Source organism: Mobula hypostoma, chromosome 4 (genome assembly GCF_963921235.1).
Source record: "Mobula hypostoma chromosome 4, sMobHyp1.1, whole genome shotgun sequence".
In the NCBI taxonomy this organism is placed as follows: domain Eukaryota; kingdom Metazoa; phylum Chordata; class Chondrichthyes; order Myliobatiformes; family Myliobatidae; genus Mobula; species Mobula hypostoma.
This window is the reverse complement of record NC_086100.1, coordinates 100,675,547-100,693,672: the sequence shown is the minus strand read 5'-3', so window position 1 is coordinate 100,693,672 and position 18,126 is coordinate 100,675,547. Positions and strand designations below refer to the sequence as shown.

The 18,126-nt window shown below is 42.2% G+C and overlaps 1 protein-coding gene across 2 annotated transcripts in view; it reads left to right on the top strand.

Annotated features, from left to right (window-relative positions):
• The first annotated feature begins 7,465 nt into the window (after positions 1-7,465).
• Positions 7,466-18,126, top strand: part of tmem128 (transmembrane protein 128) — a 32,195-nt gene continuing 21,534 nt past the window's right edge. For both annotated transcript variants that reach the window (XM_063046310.1, XM_063046309.1), the window contains exons 1-2: positions 7,466-7,593; positions 14,541-14,682. In XM_063046310.1, the coding sequence (XP_062902380.1) occupies positions 7,485-7,593; positions 14,541-14,682 (251 nt within the window). In that variant the 5' untranslated portion in view covers positions 7,466-7,484. The remainder of the gene's footprint in view (positions 7,594-14,540; positions 14,683-18,126) is intronic.

The window sequence follows — 18,126 nt, the reverse complement described above, 5'->3', positions numbered from 1 at the left end:
TATTATTTAAATGGGGAAAGAATTCAAAGTTCTGAGATGCAACGGGACTTGGGAGTCCTCATACAGGATACCCTTAAGGTTAACCTCCAGGTTGAGTCGGTGGTGAAGAAGGCGAATGCAATGTTGGCATTCATTTCTAGAGGAATAGAGTATAGGAGCAGGGATGTGATGTTGAGGCTCTCTAAGGCGCTGGTGAGACTTCACTTGGAGTCCTGTGGGCAGTTTTGGTCTCCTTATTTAAGAAAGGATGTGCTGACGTTGGAGAGGGTACATAGAAGATTCACTGGAATGATTCCGGAAATGAGAGGGTTAACATATGAGGAACGTTTGTCCGCTCTTGGATTGTATTCCTTGGAGTTTAGAATAATGAGGGGAGACCTCATAGAAACATTTCAAATGTTGAAGGGCATGGACAGAGTGGATGTGGCAAAGTTGTTTCCCATGATGGGGGAGTCTAGTACGAGAGGGCATGACTTAAGGATTGAAGGGCGCCCATTCAGAACAGAAATGCGAAGAAATTTTTTTAGTCAGAGGGTGGTGAATCTATGGAATTTGTTGCCACAGGCAGCAGTGGAGGCCAAGTCATTGGGTGTATTTAAGGCAGAGATTGATAGGTATCTCAGTAGCCAGGGCATCAAAGGTTATGGTGAGAAGGCGGGGGAGTGGGACTAAATGGGAGAATGGTTCAGCTCATGATAAAATGGCGGAGCAGACTCGATGGGCCGAATGGCCCTTTGTCTGCTCCTTTGTCTTATGGTCTTATGGTCTTATGGAATCTGTGGGAATACAATTTGATCAGAGAATTTCATTAGGAAGTCAGGCATGTACAGCACAGAGTGGGAATGAGGGAAGAGGGGAGCAGGCAGCCAGCACCCTGTTCCAATCCTAATGCTACATTATTCAGACCAGAATAGGGAACGTAAAATTAGTAAGATACCATGCAACTTAATAATTAAAGCCAATGGATCTGAAGATATATAAAGGCTCACCTACATGTTGAAATATGAGAGCATAGAAGTTACAATCCCATGTAGGTCTTTGTATCTGTAATCTACACCCAGAGGCAATTTAGCTGGAAACTTAATATTAAATCAATCATGAACTACTCCATTGTGATAAAATGTGTATGATTCACCAATGACCTTCAAGGAAGGAAAACTACTGTCCCTGCCTGAACCTTTCACTTCAGGGATGATTAAGTATTTTCACTGATGCCTACAACCTCTGAACAAGTAAATTAAAAGAAAATGGCACACAAATGCACATTTAGAAATACAAGGGCAGCTGGCACAGCTCTATTGATCCAGTACAATGCTGACCTCCAGTCTTTCTGCATATTCTCCCTGTCACCATGCCAGTTTCCTCTGGGTGCTGTGCTTTCTTCCATACCTTCAACTTGCACTGGTTTGTTGAATAAATTGTTGTTGTTAAGTTCCCAGAGCAAATAGGTAATTGGTAGAGTTTTAGAGGAGTTGATCAGAATCTGAGGAGAATATCATGTGTTAGTATAGGATTTGTGTAAAAATGGTACTTGATGGTCAGCATGAACCCAGAGAACTGAACTCTCTCTGTGTAGAGATATAAATTTATTTTGTAGTTGAAGTAGGCTGCCCATATGCAATCCGTCAATATAGTTTAGCTTCAAGTATAATCTTTTTTTCTATTTAATTTCAGTTTATTTCATAAGTAGCCTTTGAGTCATAAGTTGGTGGTTTGAAGTCCCACACTGAACATAGCATTTTAATTGACACTTCAGAGCAATAAAGAAACATCATTTTCAAATCGGTCCTTAAGTCAAGGTCCTACATGCCTTTTCAAGTGAACAGAGAAATCTATGGAAGTTTGTCTTATCAATTAGCAAAGCATTCTTCCCCTGTCATGTCTGTTATTTTGTGCTCAACAAATATAGCTAAAGTTGATCGGCTGATTGCGGAACTCATTTATTCTTTTGGGAACTGAGTTACAGAATAGGGCAGCATTGTTTATTCATTAAAAACAATGGTGCCATTATAAAAGTAAGTTATTGAATGTTAATTGCTTTGTAATATACAAGGAATGTACAATTTCTATCCACTTAACAAAATATTTGTTTCCTTTAAGAACATGGTGTCTGAAGGGATTTAGAGATCTGTGGACTCTTCAATTCAATTCAAGAATAATTGTCATTCAAGCATACAGAAATACCCATGAATACAGCCAAATGAGACAGCATTTCTCCGGGGCCAGGGTGCAGAACACAATACCAACAGTCACACACAGCACAAAACACACGTAACAAGTACAAGATAGCAAGGTATCAGTAAGATACGGCCATGCAATAAAAAGGTCCAGAGTCGAGCCGCAGAAATCTGCAGTCAATCACAACAGATTTCTGGCCAACAAACACTGGGGGCAGCACCGATTCCAGCCTGGATGCTGCGCCACACTGTCCCCGGTGGAGTGCAACGTCTCCAACGCCTCTCTCCTGGTGGCTGCAAACAGGTGACACTGCGGCTTGAGGCCTCGTCCTCGTGCAAACAACATAACAAACACATGTAGTGTGTCAGTAAAATGCAACTATGCAAAAATATATAAACAGTAGTCCAGACTCTGAGTCCATCACTGCCGCAGAGATCTGCAGTCAACGACGATATAGCTTGTATTCTGCTGAGTAACAGGGAGGGGCAGGGGGGCGCGGGAGAGCTCCAGCTCCAGTTTGAATGCTGCCTCACACTGCATCCGGATCTTTCCAGTATCTTTCTTTCTCTTCTCCTTCAGCTTGGCAATGACTGCTATCAACAGTTACCTAATGCAGTTGATGATAAGCTCAATAATTGGAGCTCTTCCTTATCCTTTTCTAGGCCTGGGCTCCTGACAATGTTTAACTTCCAGAGACTCTAGTGCTGAGGAGTTAAGGATGATTTTTTAAAATTCCTTTATAGAACAATATTAACTGCTTATTCCTGATTGCCCATTCTAAGACACTTCTTGATCAATGCACTTCAGCAGGTAGGGATAACTTTACAGCACCAGTGGGTAGAAAATTCTCGCATTCAGAGCCAGCACCAGTGAAAGAGCAGTGAGATATTTCCAAGTCAGTGTAGTGTGCAATTTAAGAGGAGCATTTTTAAATGGTTTCATTCTCCTGGATCACCTTGTAGCGTGAGCCCTGAGTTTAGAAGTTGGGACGTTATGTTGTAATTGTAGAAGATGTTGATTAAGCCGCATTTGGAATATTCTATTAAGTTTTGGGTCACTGCTCTACAGGAAAGATGCCATTAAGTTGAAAAGAGGCAGAGGAGATTTATAATGTTGCTGTGACTCAAGTGACTGAGTTTGGAGAAAGGTTGAGACTTTCACTGGACCAAAGGAGAATGAGGAGTTTATACACCCAATGGCCACTTTATTAGGTACACCTGGTCATTAATGTTGAACTAAAGGCAAAAGTGAAGATGTGATTGGTGGTTTGGCCACACTTATGCAATCTTACTTGCCGTAAAGAGTTTATTTCACTTTCCAAAGTTCTCTGCAACATCTGCTCTGATGATGCCACATTTACACTTTTTTTTCTAGCTTACCTTTCTTTCAATTAACAATGCCCCTCCATCTGCAATGCAGCAAATAGGACCCTCAGCTGCATCTGTTGCACTGCACTGCCTGCAAATTAGCTCTTAGCACAATAGAATTTCTCTTCCCCAGAGCTCCCAGGAGATCACTTTTCAATTCATTGTATATTTGCAATGAACAATGCAATGCCACCATCCAAGACGTCCATCATTCTCCTGGCTCCTCTGCATTATCCAATCACCCTTAACAGCTGCTCCTGTTACCATAGCAACAAAAATGCCACAGAAGAAAGAAAATGAGTGTCAATTGGTCAATAATACAATGGACCATAAAATCTGGTTCTGGTTTTGGTTTTTAAGAAGGAAAAAAGTAGCTGAAGTAAATGTTGATTCTTGAGAGGAGGAGATTGGAAAACTAATAATGGGAAGTCTAAATAATTATTTTGGATGGGAATTCACAGCAGAAGATACTAAAAACAACTCAAAAATAATAAATTATCAATATATTATAGAGGAAGAGAGACATAAGATAACTTCTATCTCTGGAGAAAAATGTATTGGGTAAATAAGTTGGTCAAAAGACCTGGATGATGGCCTTTATTCTGGGGTCATGAAGGAAATGATTGAAAAGATAACAAGTGTGTTAGTTATAGTTTACTGAAATTTTCTGAACTCAGTGAGGTACTAGAGCAGGAGTGGCGAACCTATGGCACGCATGCCCACGATAGCACCCGCAAAAACTTTGTCAGCTTAAATGCAGCATGCAATGCCATCCATAGGTTCATTAAACCCCACCCATAATAAATGGTTATCTTTATCACCAAATGAAGCAGCAAGTGATTGTTTTACAACCTGAGAGCAATGAGATGTTTCCACAAGAACCATCTCACACCAGCCTGGCGATAGCTAGATGTGAAACAATACTTTCCCCAAATAGTTTCCATGACAACCAATGGAGCACCCAGCATAGACTGATAAAGAGGAAGGTTTTATCAATCTGTTTGCAAAATATGTTGGACATCCACAGATAGATTTTCCATTCTATAGTACATGAAAGAGGCTTTGTGGGCAAAAACTGGCTGTAGGAGCCCCCCCCTCCTTGTCTTTCTTCCCGGACCTCCTGTCCCATGATCCTCTCGTATCCCTTTTGCCTATCACCTGCCCAGCTCTTGGCTCCATCCCTCCCCCTCCTGTCTTTTCCTATCATTTTGGATCTCCCCCTCCCCCTCCAACTTTCAAATCCCTTACTCACTCTTCCTTCAGTTAGTCCTGACGAAGGGTCTTGGCCTGAAACATCGACTGCACCTCTTCCTAGAGATGCTGCCTGGCCTGCTGCGTTCACCAGCAACTTTTATGTGTGTTGTAGGAGCCATGTCTCTGTTCTCTATTTGCTTTGTATTCTGTGCTGCACATTTATTATGGTAACTAGCTAGATTAGTGGGGGTGTGGTAAAAGTGAAGGGAAAAGATACATATTCATGTTTATCTCATGGCAGTTTGTAATTTAGGACTGCAGAGGTCAAATCTTTGTTGACTGCTGAGATAACGCTCAGTAATGCTAAGTGTAAGTTTGCTATGGATCAAAATAAGGAATTTGACTCTTTGGAGCAACCATTGCATCTGTGGGTGCATCACACAAGTTTATTAACTCCAAGGGGTTGCACGCCACTGGCAATTATTTTTTGATTTTGGGTCAATTTTTTTCCTGCTCCACTTGCCTTAAGAAATGATGAAAATTGTAGCCAAGATAATTAAGAGTAACACATCCAAAATGCAGGAGGAATTCAGCAGGTCAGGCAGCATCTAAGGAGAGGGATAACAGTCAACTTTTCAGGCTGAGACCCTTCATCTGAACTGGAAAAGGAGAGGAAAGAAGCCAGAATAGATAGATAGATAAGGAAGGAAGGAACTGTGTGTGTGTGTGTGTGTGTGTGTATGTATATATATACAGAGTTAAAAATTAGGCAGTCATAGGTGAAACCTACTGCATAGGGGAGGGGAAACACCACTGATACTGCCCTCATTCACATCTCCTCCATTTGCCCACTCCATTCTCCCCCTCCACATCCAGCACATCAGTCTCAACTTCCGCCATCTTCAATGGGATCCTACCCTGAAACACATCTTTACTTCCTCCCAACTTTCTGCAGGAATCTGTCTCTCCATGATTCCCTTGTCCATTCATCCCTCCCCACTAATCTCCCTCTTAACACTTATCCCCACAAGCAGAAAAAGTGCTACGTTTGTCCAATCACCTCTTCCCTCACATCCACTCAGGACCTCGAACAGTCCCTTCAGGGGAAGCAAAACTGTTCCTGCAACTCTGTCAGGGTCATCTATTGTATCCGGTGGTCCCAATGAGACTGGTGTGACTCAACAGATTGCTTTGTCGAACAGCTCAACTCCATCCACGCCAAGCCGGATTTCCTGGTGACCAACCATTTTAACTCCAATCCCCACTCTCATTCCAATGTGTTAGTTCAGTGTCCCTTACTGCAAGGGTTACAAAAATATAAAAAATATGCACATTTTAACGCAACCTTAATGGAGTTGGCCGGATACTGTTGGTCTCCATGCATACATACTTGCACAGAAAGGATTCACCAGATTAATTCCTGAGGTTAAGTTGTTGAGCAGATCTAGCCCACTTTAAATTTAGGAAGCAATTTTAAGGAAGTCATCTGGCGGTGCTGAGCTAAAGCAGCGGTCCCCAACCACCGGGCCGCGAGGAAGCGATATGAGTCAGCTGCACCTTTCCTCATTCCCTGTCACGGCCACCGTTCAGCCATTACGCATGCGAGGTTGTGACCCGCGCGTCATCCGTGTCAGGGTGGGAAGGAGATCAACTCCTCGAGCTTGCAAATGACGACGGGCTGAAAAGTATGTTTGACATAACATCTCTGTCGGCATTTTGGATCAAATTCAAGGCTAAATATCCTGAGATAGCCACGAAAGCACTGAAAACATTGCTTCCATTTCCAACGTATCTCTGCAATGAATGCAACGAAAACTAAACTGCGGAATAGACTGGACATAAGGAACCCCCTTCGAGTATCGCTGTCTTCCATCACCCCTCGATAGGACCGTCTTGTTGCAGGGAAACAAGCCCAGGGCTCCCACTGATTCAGCGATATTGGTGTGTTGCAATGATTTTATATGTTCATACGGGGGAAATATGTGCTGTGTGTTTAATATCCAAATTTTACTTAAAATGTTATGATGCTATTGACTTATAAGTGACCCTATAACAATTACAGCATGGAAACAGGCGTTCTCTGCCCTTCTAGTCCGTGCCGAACGCTACTCTCACCTAGTCTCGCCGATCTGCACACAGCCCATAACCTTCCATTCCTTTCCTGTCCATATACCTATCCAATTTTTCTTTAAATGATAATATCGAACCTGCCTCTACCACCTCTACTGGAAGTTCGTTCAACACTTCAAGCTCCCCTGATAATTGACTTATCACTGTATTCATGCAAGGAAAATATGCGCTGTGTGTTTAATATTAAATTCGTTAGATAAAACCTTTTAGAAACAAAATTATTACCCACTTATCGCCTATATTCCAGTAGTGATTAACACCCACCCCCATGAACAGAATCGCCAAAAAGGATCGGCAGGTTCACGACGCGCATGCGTACTAGTGCTCGCGCAAGGCTTCATGGCCATTGTAGTCTTTCTGGATAAACCGCATTTGACTGCTACTCTTGTCCGTTGGCAACCCTACCCCCCCACGGTCGGCCGGTCCGCAAGAATATTGTCATTATTAAACCGGTCCGCAATGCAAAAAAGGTTGGGGACCCCTGAGCTAAAGTCTCACCGAGTGATGATATCTTTTCTCCAGAGGCCAAACCGCTAAAGTCAATAACCGAGCAGGTCGTGACTCCCACGTGGCCGGAACACGCCCCCGGGAGTGACGTCAGCTCGTAAGGCATTGATGACGTTCAGTACCGGCGCTAACATGGCGGCAGACGCGGAGGCGTTGCTGCGGGTCAGGAATCGTTTCCGTCAGGAGACACAGGTTGTGCCCTCCGGGGAGGCGACAGGTGAGCGGCGGGCTGGTGCAGAGTCTGGGGCCCCACGGATTCTGATCACACCCTTCAGCCGCTGTTTCTCCCCACTCTGCAGCATCCCACTTTCGACCTTCCTGTTCTTGTTCATTCACCCACATCCCTCACATTGGCACCTTGTTTCCCTTCCTCCTACACAAAACACACACGCATACCTGTTCTTCAATCTTCACCTCACTACTTTCTACCCCAAACCCATCGACTGGCACCTGTACAATAGTTTCCCCGCCCGTTCAATGGATCTATCCTTAACCAACCACGCCCCACCCACTGATCTGAGTTTCTCATCCTTTCCATTTCCCGTACCTGGCGTTATCAGTGTAAAAGATTATCTTTCACTTCACTGCGGTTTTCCTGTGTCTTGATTACCTCCATATACATTTTTTTAAAAAACGATTGATCTGCCTCAACTCCATGAGTAGAAAATTACAAAGATTCACTACTTTTTTTATTTAAAAATATTTCATCTCTACCTTGGAATGGGCAACCTCTTTGAGACCTTCTATCTAGATTTGATTTTCTGTAACAATCAGGATAGAATTTTGAGCGTGGAAGTTGTTGAGCCTTTTAAGATCATAACATTATTCATCTCAAATTTTTTTGGGAGAGTATATCAATAAAAACCAAAGCTATTAAATTAAATTTCAGATGGACAAAGTTTGTGTAGATGCAGCAAAGACTTCAGAAGGTAAACTGGCAGGAAATGCTTGACATTGAGTCAGTTAAGGAACAATGGGGTTGATTTAAAGAGGTAATACATATAAATTATTGAAGCGAAGATGGCTATGTAAGGAATACTGAAAAAACAGTAATGATGTTAAGTGCAGGGCATATGTAAATATGAGAGCTATAGTCAAGAGGGAAATTCAGATTGCCAAAAAGCAGGTTGAGAAGGATATTGCTAAGATTGACCTTAAGAGATTTTTTCAAAGTAAAAGAAAAGTCAAGGAGGAAGTTAATTGTATCAGGATTAACGGTGGGGTGTTAAATCATGCAGAGAAGGACACAGAGGATACTCTGAACTCATATTCTGCTAATGTATTCACCTACGAAGATGTTAGTAATATGCCAGTAAGTGGAGAGCAAAATAATGTTGTTTTAAGTGACTTGGCGATCTTAGAAAGTGAGGTGTTGCTTCATCTGAAAGTTAATAAAACTCCAAGCCAGACAACAAGAGTGTTTAAAGAGGTCTGTGATTATATACAAAAACTCCTCATGTGTTTTTCAAAAGTCATTGAAGACTGGTGAAACTCCTAAGGACTGGAAATGGGTTAATGTTATCCCGGTGACCGCACTGACCCTGGTAACTATAGACCAGTAAGCTTATTGTGTATCGCAGGCAAGATAATCGAAATAATAATAAAGAATGAGATGGAAAAGCAGTTGATAAGAACAGGCATGTTAGCAGAAAGCCAGCATGGGTTCAGAAAGGTGAAATCATGTTTTACTAATATGCTGAAGTTTTATGAAGAGGCAACTGAAGTTTATGGTAATAGTAGATTGGTTGATATAATTTACTTGGACTTTCAGAAGGCTTTTGATGAGGACCCCCCCCCCCCAGGGGTTAATAATCAAATTGCAGGAGGTAGGGATTCAGGGTAAGGTGTGTGAATGGGTGGAGGGATGTGGGGGTTGACGTGCCTGAACTGTTTTTGTTCTTTTATTTTGCAGGGAGATGGGATTTGGGGGTTGATGATGGTGTTGCCTTTCTTGCTCTTTTCTTTCTTGGTTTCATGGCTATCTGGGGAGAATTGAAGAATATCAGAGTTGTATACTTGGATAATAAAAAATAAACCTTTGAGAGTTGGCTCAAAAACAGAAAACAACGAGTTATGGTGAGAGGATTATTTTCACAACTCTAAGATGTTGAAAGTGGTGTTCTGTAGGGATCAGTTTTGGGACTGCTGCTGTTTTAAATTTACATTAATGATTTGGATAAGCACATAACAAATAAACTACTAAAGTTTACTGATGACACAAAATTTGGGGACGGGCTGATAAAGTTCAGGCAGAAGAATCAGTAGATATCTAGATACTTTATTGATGCCAAAGGAAATTACAGTTTCACAGTAGCATTACAAGTTCACAGATATACAAATATTAGAAGTAAGGAAGAATAAAAAAAAAGTTACCTTGAAAATAAGATGTACAAGACTTCCAAGTTCAGACTGTTAAGATGGTGGTGCAAAGAATTACGTAATGTACAGTAATAGGTGCACATTCACGCCATAAAATAAGTGATGTAGTATTGCACAGGGTGTCCGCGATAGCAGGGTCCAGATAACAAAGCTAAACAGAGCACTGGCGAACAGAGGTTAATAATTGTCTAACATGAGGGGGTCGTCACTTCCCCAACTATAGGTTGACTCATAGAGCCTCATGGCTGAGGGTAAGAATGACCTCATATAGCGCTCTTTGGAGCATTGCAGTTGACTTAGTCTATTACTGAAAGTGTTCTTTGTTCAGTCAACGTGGCAGTTAGAGGGTGAGAAACATTGTCCAGATTTGCCAGGATTTTTGGAAGGGTGCTTTGTTCTACACGGCCTGCAGTGTGTTCAGTTTGAGTCCTATAATAAAGTCAGCCTTTCTAATCAGTTTATTGAGCCTGTTGGCATCACCCCTGTTGATGCCATTGCCCCAGCACACCACTGCATAGAAGATTGTACTGGTGACAACAGACTGGTAGAACATATTAAGGAGAGGCCTGCAAACTCCAAAGGACCTCAGTCTCCTCAGGAAGTAGAAGTGACTCTGCTCCTTCTTGTACACAGCCTCTGTGTTGGATACAGTTAGATCTAAACTAAATCCATATGTGGGCAGATATATGGCAGACAAAATTTAAGTAAATGGGAAGTATTACATCTAGGAAGTAGAAATATTAGATATACAGTTGCACGCAGAAGTTTGGGCACCCCGGTCAAAATTTCTGTTACTGTGAATAGCTAACCGAGTAAAAGATGAACTGGTTTTCAAAATGCATAAAGTTAAAGATGATGCATTTCTTTAGTATTTTAAGCAAGAAAACTTTTTTATTTCTAACTTTTACAGTTTCAAAATAACAAAAAAGGAAAAGGGCCCGAAACAAAAGTTTGGGCACCTTGCATGGCAGTACTTAGTAACACCCCCTTTGGCAAATATCACAGCTTGTAAACGCTTTTTGTAGCCGGCTAAGAGTCTTTCAATTCTTGTTTGGGAGATTTTCGCTCATTCTTCCTTGCAAAAGGCTCCTAGTTCTGTGAGATTCTTGGGCCATCTTGCATGCACTGCTCTTTTGAGGTCTATCCACAGATTCTCGATGATGTTTTGGTCAGGGGACTGAGAGGGCCATGGCAAAACCTTCAGCTTGCACCTCTTGAGGTAGTCCATTGTGGATTTTGAGGTGTGTTTAGGTTCATTATCCTGTTGTAGAAGCCATCCTATTTTCATCTTCAGCTTTTTTACAGACGGTGTGATATTTGCTTCCAGAATTTGCTGGTATTTAATCTAATTAATTCTTCCCTCTACCAGTAAATATTCCCCGTGCCACTGGCTGCAACACAAGCCCAAAGCATGATCGATCCACACCCGTGCTTAACAGTTGGAGAGGTGTTCTTTTCATGAAATTCTGCACCCTTTTTCCTCCAAACATACCTTTGCTCGTTGCGGCCAAAAAGTTTGACCTACAGAAATGAACCACTTCATACTTCTCTGGGTTGAACTCCATCTGCCACTTCTCAGCCCAGTTTCTGCATTCTGTCAATGTCCCGCTGTAACCTTTGACAACACTCCAGACTATTCACAACACTCCAGACTATTCACAACACCCCTAACTTTTGTGTCATCAGCAGACCTACTAACCCACCCTTCTTCTTCCTCATCCAGATCATTTATAAAAGTCATAAAGAGGAGGGGTCCCAGAACAGATCCCCACAGAACACCACTGGTCACTGCCCTCCATGCAGAATTCAAACCATCCACAACCACCTTTTACCTTCTGTGGTCAAGCCAATTCTGGATGCATAAAGCAAGGTCTTCTTGGATCCCATGCCTCCTTACTTTCTGAATGAGCCTTGCATGGGGAACCTTATCAAATGCCTTACTGGAATCCATATACACTACATCCACTGCTCTACCTTCATCACTGCTTTGTTACATCCTCAAAGAATTCAATCAGGTCCGTAAGGCATGACCTAACCTGCCCTTGACTAAGCCATGCTTAGTCGGATTATGTCTCTCCAAATGCTCATAAATCCTGCCTCTGAGGATCTTCTCCAACAACTTGCCCACCACTGAAGAAAGACTCACTGGTCTATAATTTACTGGATTATCTCTATTCCCTTTCTTCAACAAGAGAACATTTGCAACCCTATTGATGATGTAAAGATCAGAGACTCAGCCATTTCCTCCCTCGCTTGCCACAGTAGCCTGGGGTATATCTCGTCTGGTTCCAGCAACTTCTCTAATGTAATACTGTGTACAATTTTCGTCACCATATTGTGTGAGGGAGTTCAGAGAAGGGCGACTAGACCCATTCCAAGTCTGCAGGGTATGAGCAATGAAGAAAGATTGAAAGAATTAAATATTTTTAGCCTAAGTAGATGCAGAATAAGAGGAGAAATGATGGAAGTGTTCTAAATCATTAACGGAGTTGTTCAAATACATTAGGATGGATAAGTCCCCGGGGCCTGACGGAATATTCCCCAGGCTGCTCCACGAGGCGAGGGAAGAGATTGCTGAGCCTCTGGCTAGGATCTTTATGTCCTCGTTGTCCACGGGAATGGTACCGGAGGATTGGAGGGAGGCGAATGTTGTCCCATTGTTCAAAAAAGGTCATAGGGATAGTCCGGGTAATTATAGACCAGTGAGCCTTACGTCTGTGGTGGGAAAGCTGTTGGAAAAGATTCTTAGAGATAGGATCTATGGGCACTTAGAGAATCATGGTCTGATCAGGGACAGTCAGCATGGCTTTGTGAAGGGCAGATCGTGTCTTCCAAGCCTGATAGAGTTCTTTGAGGAAGTGACCAGTCATATAGATGAGGGTAGTGCAGTGGATGTGATCTGTATGGATTTTAATAAAGCATTTGACAAGGTTCCACATGGTAGGCTTATTCAGAAAGTCAGAACGCATGGGATCCAGGGAAGTTTGACCAGGTGGATTCAGAATCGGCTTGCCTGCAGAAGGCAGAGGGTCGTGGTGGAGGGAGTAAACTCAGATTGGAGGATCTGTTCTGGGACCTCTACTTTTTGTGATTTTTATTAACAACCTGGATGTGGGGGGTAGAAGGGTGGGTTGGCAAGTTTGCAGACGACAGAAAGGTTGGTGGTGGTGTAGATAGTGTAGAGGATTGTCAAAGATTGCAGAGAGACATTGATAGGATGCAGAAGTGGGCTGAGAAGTGGCAGATGGAGTTCAACCCGGAGAAGTGTGAGGTGGTACACTTTGGAAAGACAAACTCCAAGGCAGAGTACAAAGTAAATGGCAGGATACTTGGTAGTGTGGAGGAGCAGAGGGATCTGCGGGTACATGTCCACAGATCCCTGAAAGTTGCCTCACAGGTGGATAGGGTAGTTAAGAAAGCTTATGGGGTGTTAGCTTTCGTAAGGCAAGGGATAGAGTTTAAGAGTCGCGACGTAATGATGCAGCTCTATAAAACTCTGGTTAGCCCACACTTAGAGTACTGTGTCCAGTTTTGGTTGCCTCACTATAGGAAGGATGTGGAAGCATTGGAAAGTGTACAGAGGAGATTTACCAGGATGCTGCCTGGTTTAGAGAGTATGGATTATGATCAGAGATTAAGGGAGCTATAGAGCTTTACTCTTTGGAGAGAAGGAGGATGAGAGGAGACATGATATAGGTGTACAAGATAATAAGAGGAATAGATAGAGTGGATAGCCAGCGCCTCTTCCCCAGGGCACCACTGCTCAATACAAGAGGACATGGCTTTAAGGTAAGGGGTGGGAAGTTCAAGGGGAATATTAGAGGAAGGTTTTTTACTCAGAGAGTGGTTGGTGTGTGGAATGCACTGCCTGAGTCAGTGGTGGAGGCAGATACACTAGTGAAGTTTAAGAGACTACTAGACAGGTATATGGAGGAATTTAAGGTGGGGGCTTATATGGGAGGTGGGGTTTGAGGGTCGGCACAACATTGTGGGCCGAGGGGCCTGTACTGTGCTGTACTATTCTATGTTCTATGTATAAGTAAAGTGATGCTAGCTGCTGCTTCAAATTACTCATCATCAAGGACATGGGGCCATGGGTGGAGACTGGTTAAGGAGAGATTTCAGACAAATGTCAGGAAGCAATTCTTTACATAGCGAGTTGTGGACATATGGAACAAAAGACTTAGTGATGTAGTTGAGAGTAGTATGTTAGAGACTTTCAAATCTAAACTCGATAGTTACCTCAACACACAATTTGAATAGGAATTTGGCAAGCTTTGTTGGACTGAATGGCCTGTTCTTGTCAAAACCTTTCTAATGTTCTCGTACTCATTGGTTATAGACAGCCTAACCGGGATAGCGTCATCTTCACTATCAAATTGCCAGCTCCAGGTGGCCTCTGCCCATCACACAACAGCCCCATTTGCTTATCTGCACTACTGTTATTCTCTGTTTTCTTCTGCATTGTCTTGTACCCTTTCAGCTAGCTACTGTTGTCCCCCAGTGGTCTTCATTCATGTTTTATAACCGCGCAGCTTTTTCCCTGGCATCCTGTGAAATTTCTATATCACTGCCACCCTTCACAATTTGCTTTGAGCTTTCTGCCACCCTGGTTGTGCAATTTCCCTGACTAGCATTATAAATCATTCATCTTCAATTGTATGGAAATGCATTTGATTGGATTTTAAATTATTTAGGTTGTTTATAGCTCATCAGTGGAAGGTGAAAAGGTCATGTCTTTCTGGTATTACTCTGCTTTTAACTATTTCATTTGTTGATAAATAGATTTAGAAGATGAAGCAAAGAAGAAAGAAAAACCGCTTCCTCGATTTAATATACACTCCGTATTCTGGATTTTATCTTCCATTGCAGTGACATACTATGTTGATTTTTTTTCTACAATTAAAACAGATTATCGAATAGAAGGGTAAATAATTTATTTATTTTTCTTTTAGTGTTTCTGTGCAATTTGAAATTTCAAAAAATACTAGGATTTAACTTTTTTGATTTTCTTGCTTTCAAAGGTTTCAAAGATACATTTAATGTCAGAGAAATGTATACAATATACATCCTGAAATGCTTTTTCGTCGCAAACCATCCACGAAAACAGGAGTGCCCCTAAAAGAATGGCAGTTAAATGTTAGAACCCCAAAAACCCCCTGCTCCCCTCCCTCCCACGCGTAAGCAGCAGCAAAGTGACAATCCCCCCTCCCTCCAGCAGCAAAAAAAAGCATCGGCACCCACTACCGAGCACTCAAGTGTGCAGCAAAGACACAGACTTGCAGTACCCCAAAGACTGCTTGTTCACCTGGTATTTGATATACCACAGACTCGCGCTCTCCATAATAAGGGAGAAAGAGGTGTCTCCGTTTCACAGCAAGAGGGGAGACATAACAAACAACTCGCTGATTTACAATGTTAAAAGTCCATTGGTTCCAGGCAGCCTAACCGGGAAAAGCATCATCTTCACTAACAAATTGCTGGCTTTCCTTCAGTCTTAACTGCTGACCGCTATTGAGGAATGTGAATGCCAGCAGCTCTTGTATTCCTTGACCATAGAGCTTTTCTTCACACATGAATGGTGAAAAGATAATTGTTAGGAAAAGATGAGTTCTCTGCTGTCGTTTCCTTGCAGGTGACATCCTTTCAGGAACAGAAGCACCATCCCTGCATGGATTATAATTGCATTGCCAAGGAATACAGGCAGCTCTTAGATTAAAAGGAGAAATTATTACCAGAGTTGGGTTCTGAGAAAATATGTCATTCAGGAGTGTGTTTGCAACTTTGTTTTTGCTGGAGCTAGACACATTATGGAAGAAGTTTGAGCATCAGTGTAGTTCGTCAGTTTTAAATTCAGTATGCTCTAGCATGCATTTCTCCATCATCCACTCAGTTCTCACTGGCTTTTTTTTAAATCACTAATTTTTTTTATTGCAACACCAACAAATTACATTCAATACAACCAGTTGCTGATTACATTTTGACTGGCTTCTATATAAATTTTTCAGTTTTTTGTTGAAATTTCAACTGTTTGACTGTTTCAAACGTTCTCTCTCAGATCTTTGATCTGAGCACTGCATGTGCTTACGTCAGTTATGATTTAAAACTGTAAAATAGTGATTTGAAACACAGGCATCGAATATAAAGATTTGAGGGCATGAATATTTGAAGAAATAAATGTAACTGTTACTCTATGCTTTTCCATTTGTTTAAAACTTGTTTCGATATTTTTAGCCTACTGAAGAAGAAATTGACAAATAAATGTTCAAAATGGATTTTGTCTCTTCAGGCTCCAGAAATAATCTGAGGCCTTCGTGGTTGGGGTTGACCATAGATGTTGTATCCCAGTGTCTAACATATGGAGAGCAAGCTGTTGCCCATGTAACAGGCTTGCCCTCTCCATGCAGCTAATGAATCCAAAGGAAAGTCAGAGACTGGTACTAGTGACATTGCAGGAATTGCCAATCAGTTTTGAACTCAATGCAGGATTGACTTAGGGACCCCTGCTCGGAGTTTGCTCCTGAAGCTGTCCCATGAGTGGGTATAGCCATAAGGCAGCAGAGGTTTGAGATTGGAGTTTTCCTTCAAGATGAGCAGCCAACCACAGCTGTCAAGCCCCATCTGCCCGAAGTGACTAGTTTTAAGGCGCCCAGTAACCTGCCTTTGCCATTCTCTGTCAGTAGAAAAGGTTCGACCAGGATTACTAGCTAAGCCACACATGAAGTCTAGGAGCAAGGCTTGGTTATCAGAGGCTCTTTGAGACACACACTACTGGTAGCCTTTAATGGGTACTGGGAGCTTATCTTAACCAACACCTCCCAGCTATGACAACCTTAAGGAACCACCAGTGATGATAGAATGTAATTGTGTGAATTTAGGCTGAAATTGCCATCTTACATTAAATGTATTGGGGGGTGTGGGGATATTTGTAAAAATATTTTCCATAAAGGGTAATTATCAGAATTACCCTGATAAGTGCCAGCAGTTCTGTGTGGGATGCTCCTCTTTCCCACCCAGTTGTCTGTTAGCTTGGAATTAATTGCAGCCAAATATACAGATACTGAACAACCCAGAAATATTTATATTCTGTATCTCTTGCATTGAAATCTTTATAGAAATGAGTTTAAAAATTGTAGTCATTTCAAATGAAGAGCATTTGTAAACATTAAAATGGTTCAAACTATGTCCAGACTTACTGTGCTACCTATCATGTTCTCAGCATTTCTGTGGAGGTGGTGATTCCAGCCCTATCACTGATGCCAATTCAGTGTGGTAATTTTTTTTGTTATATTGTAAGCTGAAGTTCAGTTGATAGTCTTATCTCTAACTTTCTAGTTTCTGGTCTCATGTTCATCTCTAGGATTTTAAAATCTGGGCAGAAGTACCAGTGCAGCAACAACTGAAGTCAACAACTGCTCTGTCAAGTGCTATTTTTTTGGATAAGCCAGAGTTTCTTCTGCTTTCTCATATGGATGTAAAAGATCATTGGGTGGTACTCTGAAGAATACCAGGAGAATTGTCCCTAATACCTTGGCCAATTTTTAACCATTAAATAGTCTTTCTGGAAACAAAGCAGTGGATAACGAGCACAGTGGATAGAGGGGAACAGATGGACGTTATTTACTTGGATTTCCAGAAGGCATTCAGTAAGGTGCCACATTAGAGACTTATCCATAAGATAAGGATGCCTAGAGTTGGGGTTGATGTATTAGCATTGATAGAGGATTGGTTAACTAATAGAAAGCTGAGAGTTGGGGTACATGGGTGTTATCCTGGTTGGCAATCAGTGGTGAGCAGTCTGCCACAGGTGTCAGTGCAGGGCCTGCAACTGTTCACAATATACATTAGCGATCTGAAAGAGGGGACCGAGTTCACTGTATCTAAATTTGCTGATGATACTAAATTGAGTGGAAAAGCAAAATGTGCAGAAGACACGGAGAGTCTGCAGAGAGATATAAATAGGTTAAGTGAGTGGGCAAGGGTCTGGCAGATGGAGTACAATATTGATAAATGTGAGGACATCCACTTTGGAAGGAGAAATGAAAGGGCAGATTATTTAAGTTGTAAATAAAATCGCAGCCTGCTGCTGTGCAGTGGGACTTGGGAGTGCTTGTGCACGAATCACAAAAGGTTGGTTTGCAGGTGCAGCAGCCTATCAAGAAGGCAAATGGGATGTTGGCCTTCATTGCTAGAGGGATTGAATTTAAGAGCAGGGAGGTTATGCTGCAACTGTACAGGGTACTGATGAGGCTGCACCTGGAGTACTACATGCGGTTCTGGTCACCTTCCTTGAAAGATTTACTGGCTTTGGAGGTGGTGCAGATATTCCAGAGATGAGGGGTTAGACTATGAGGAGAGATTGAGTCATCTG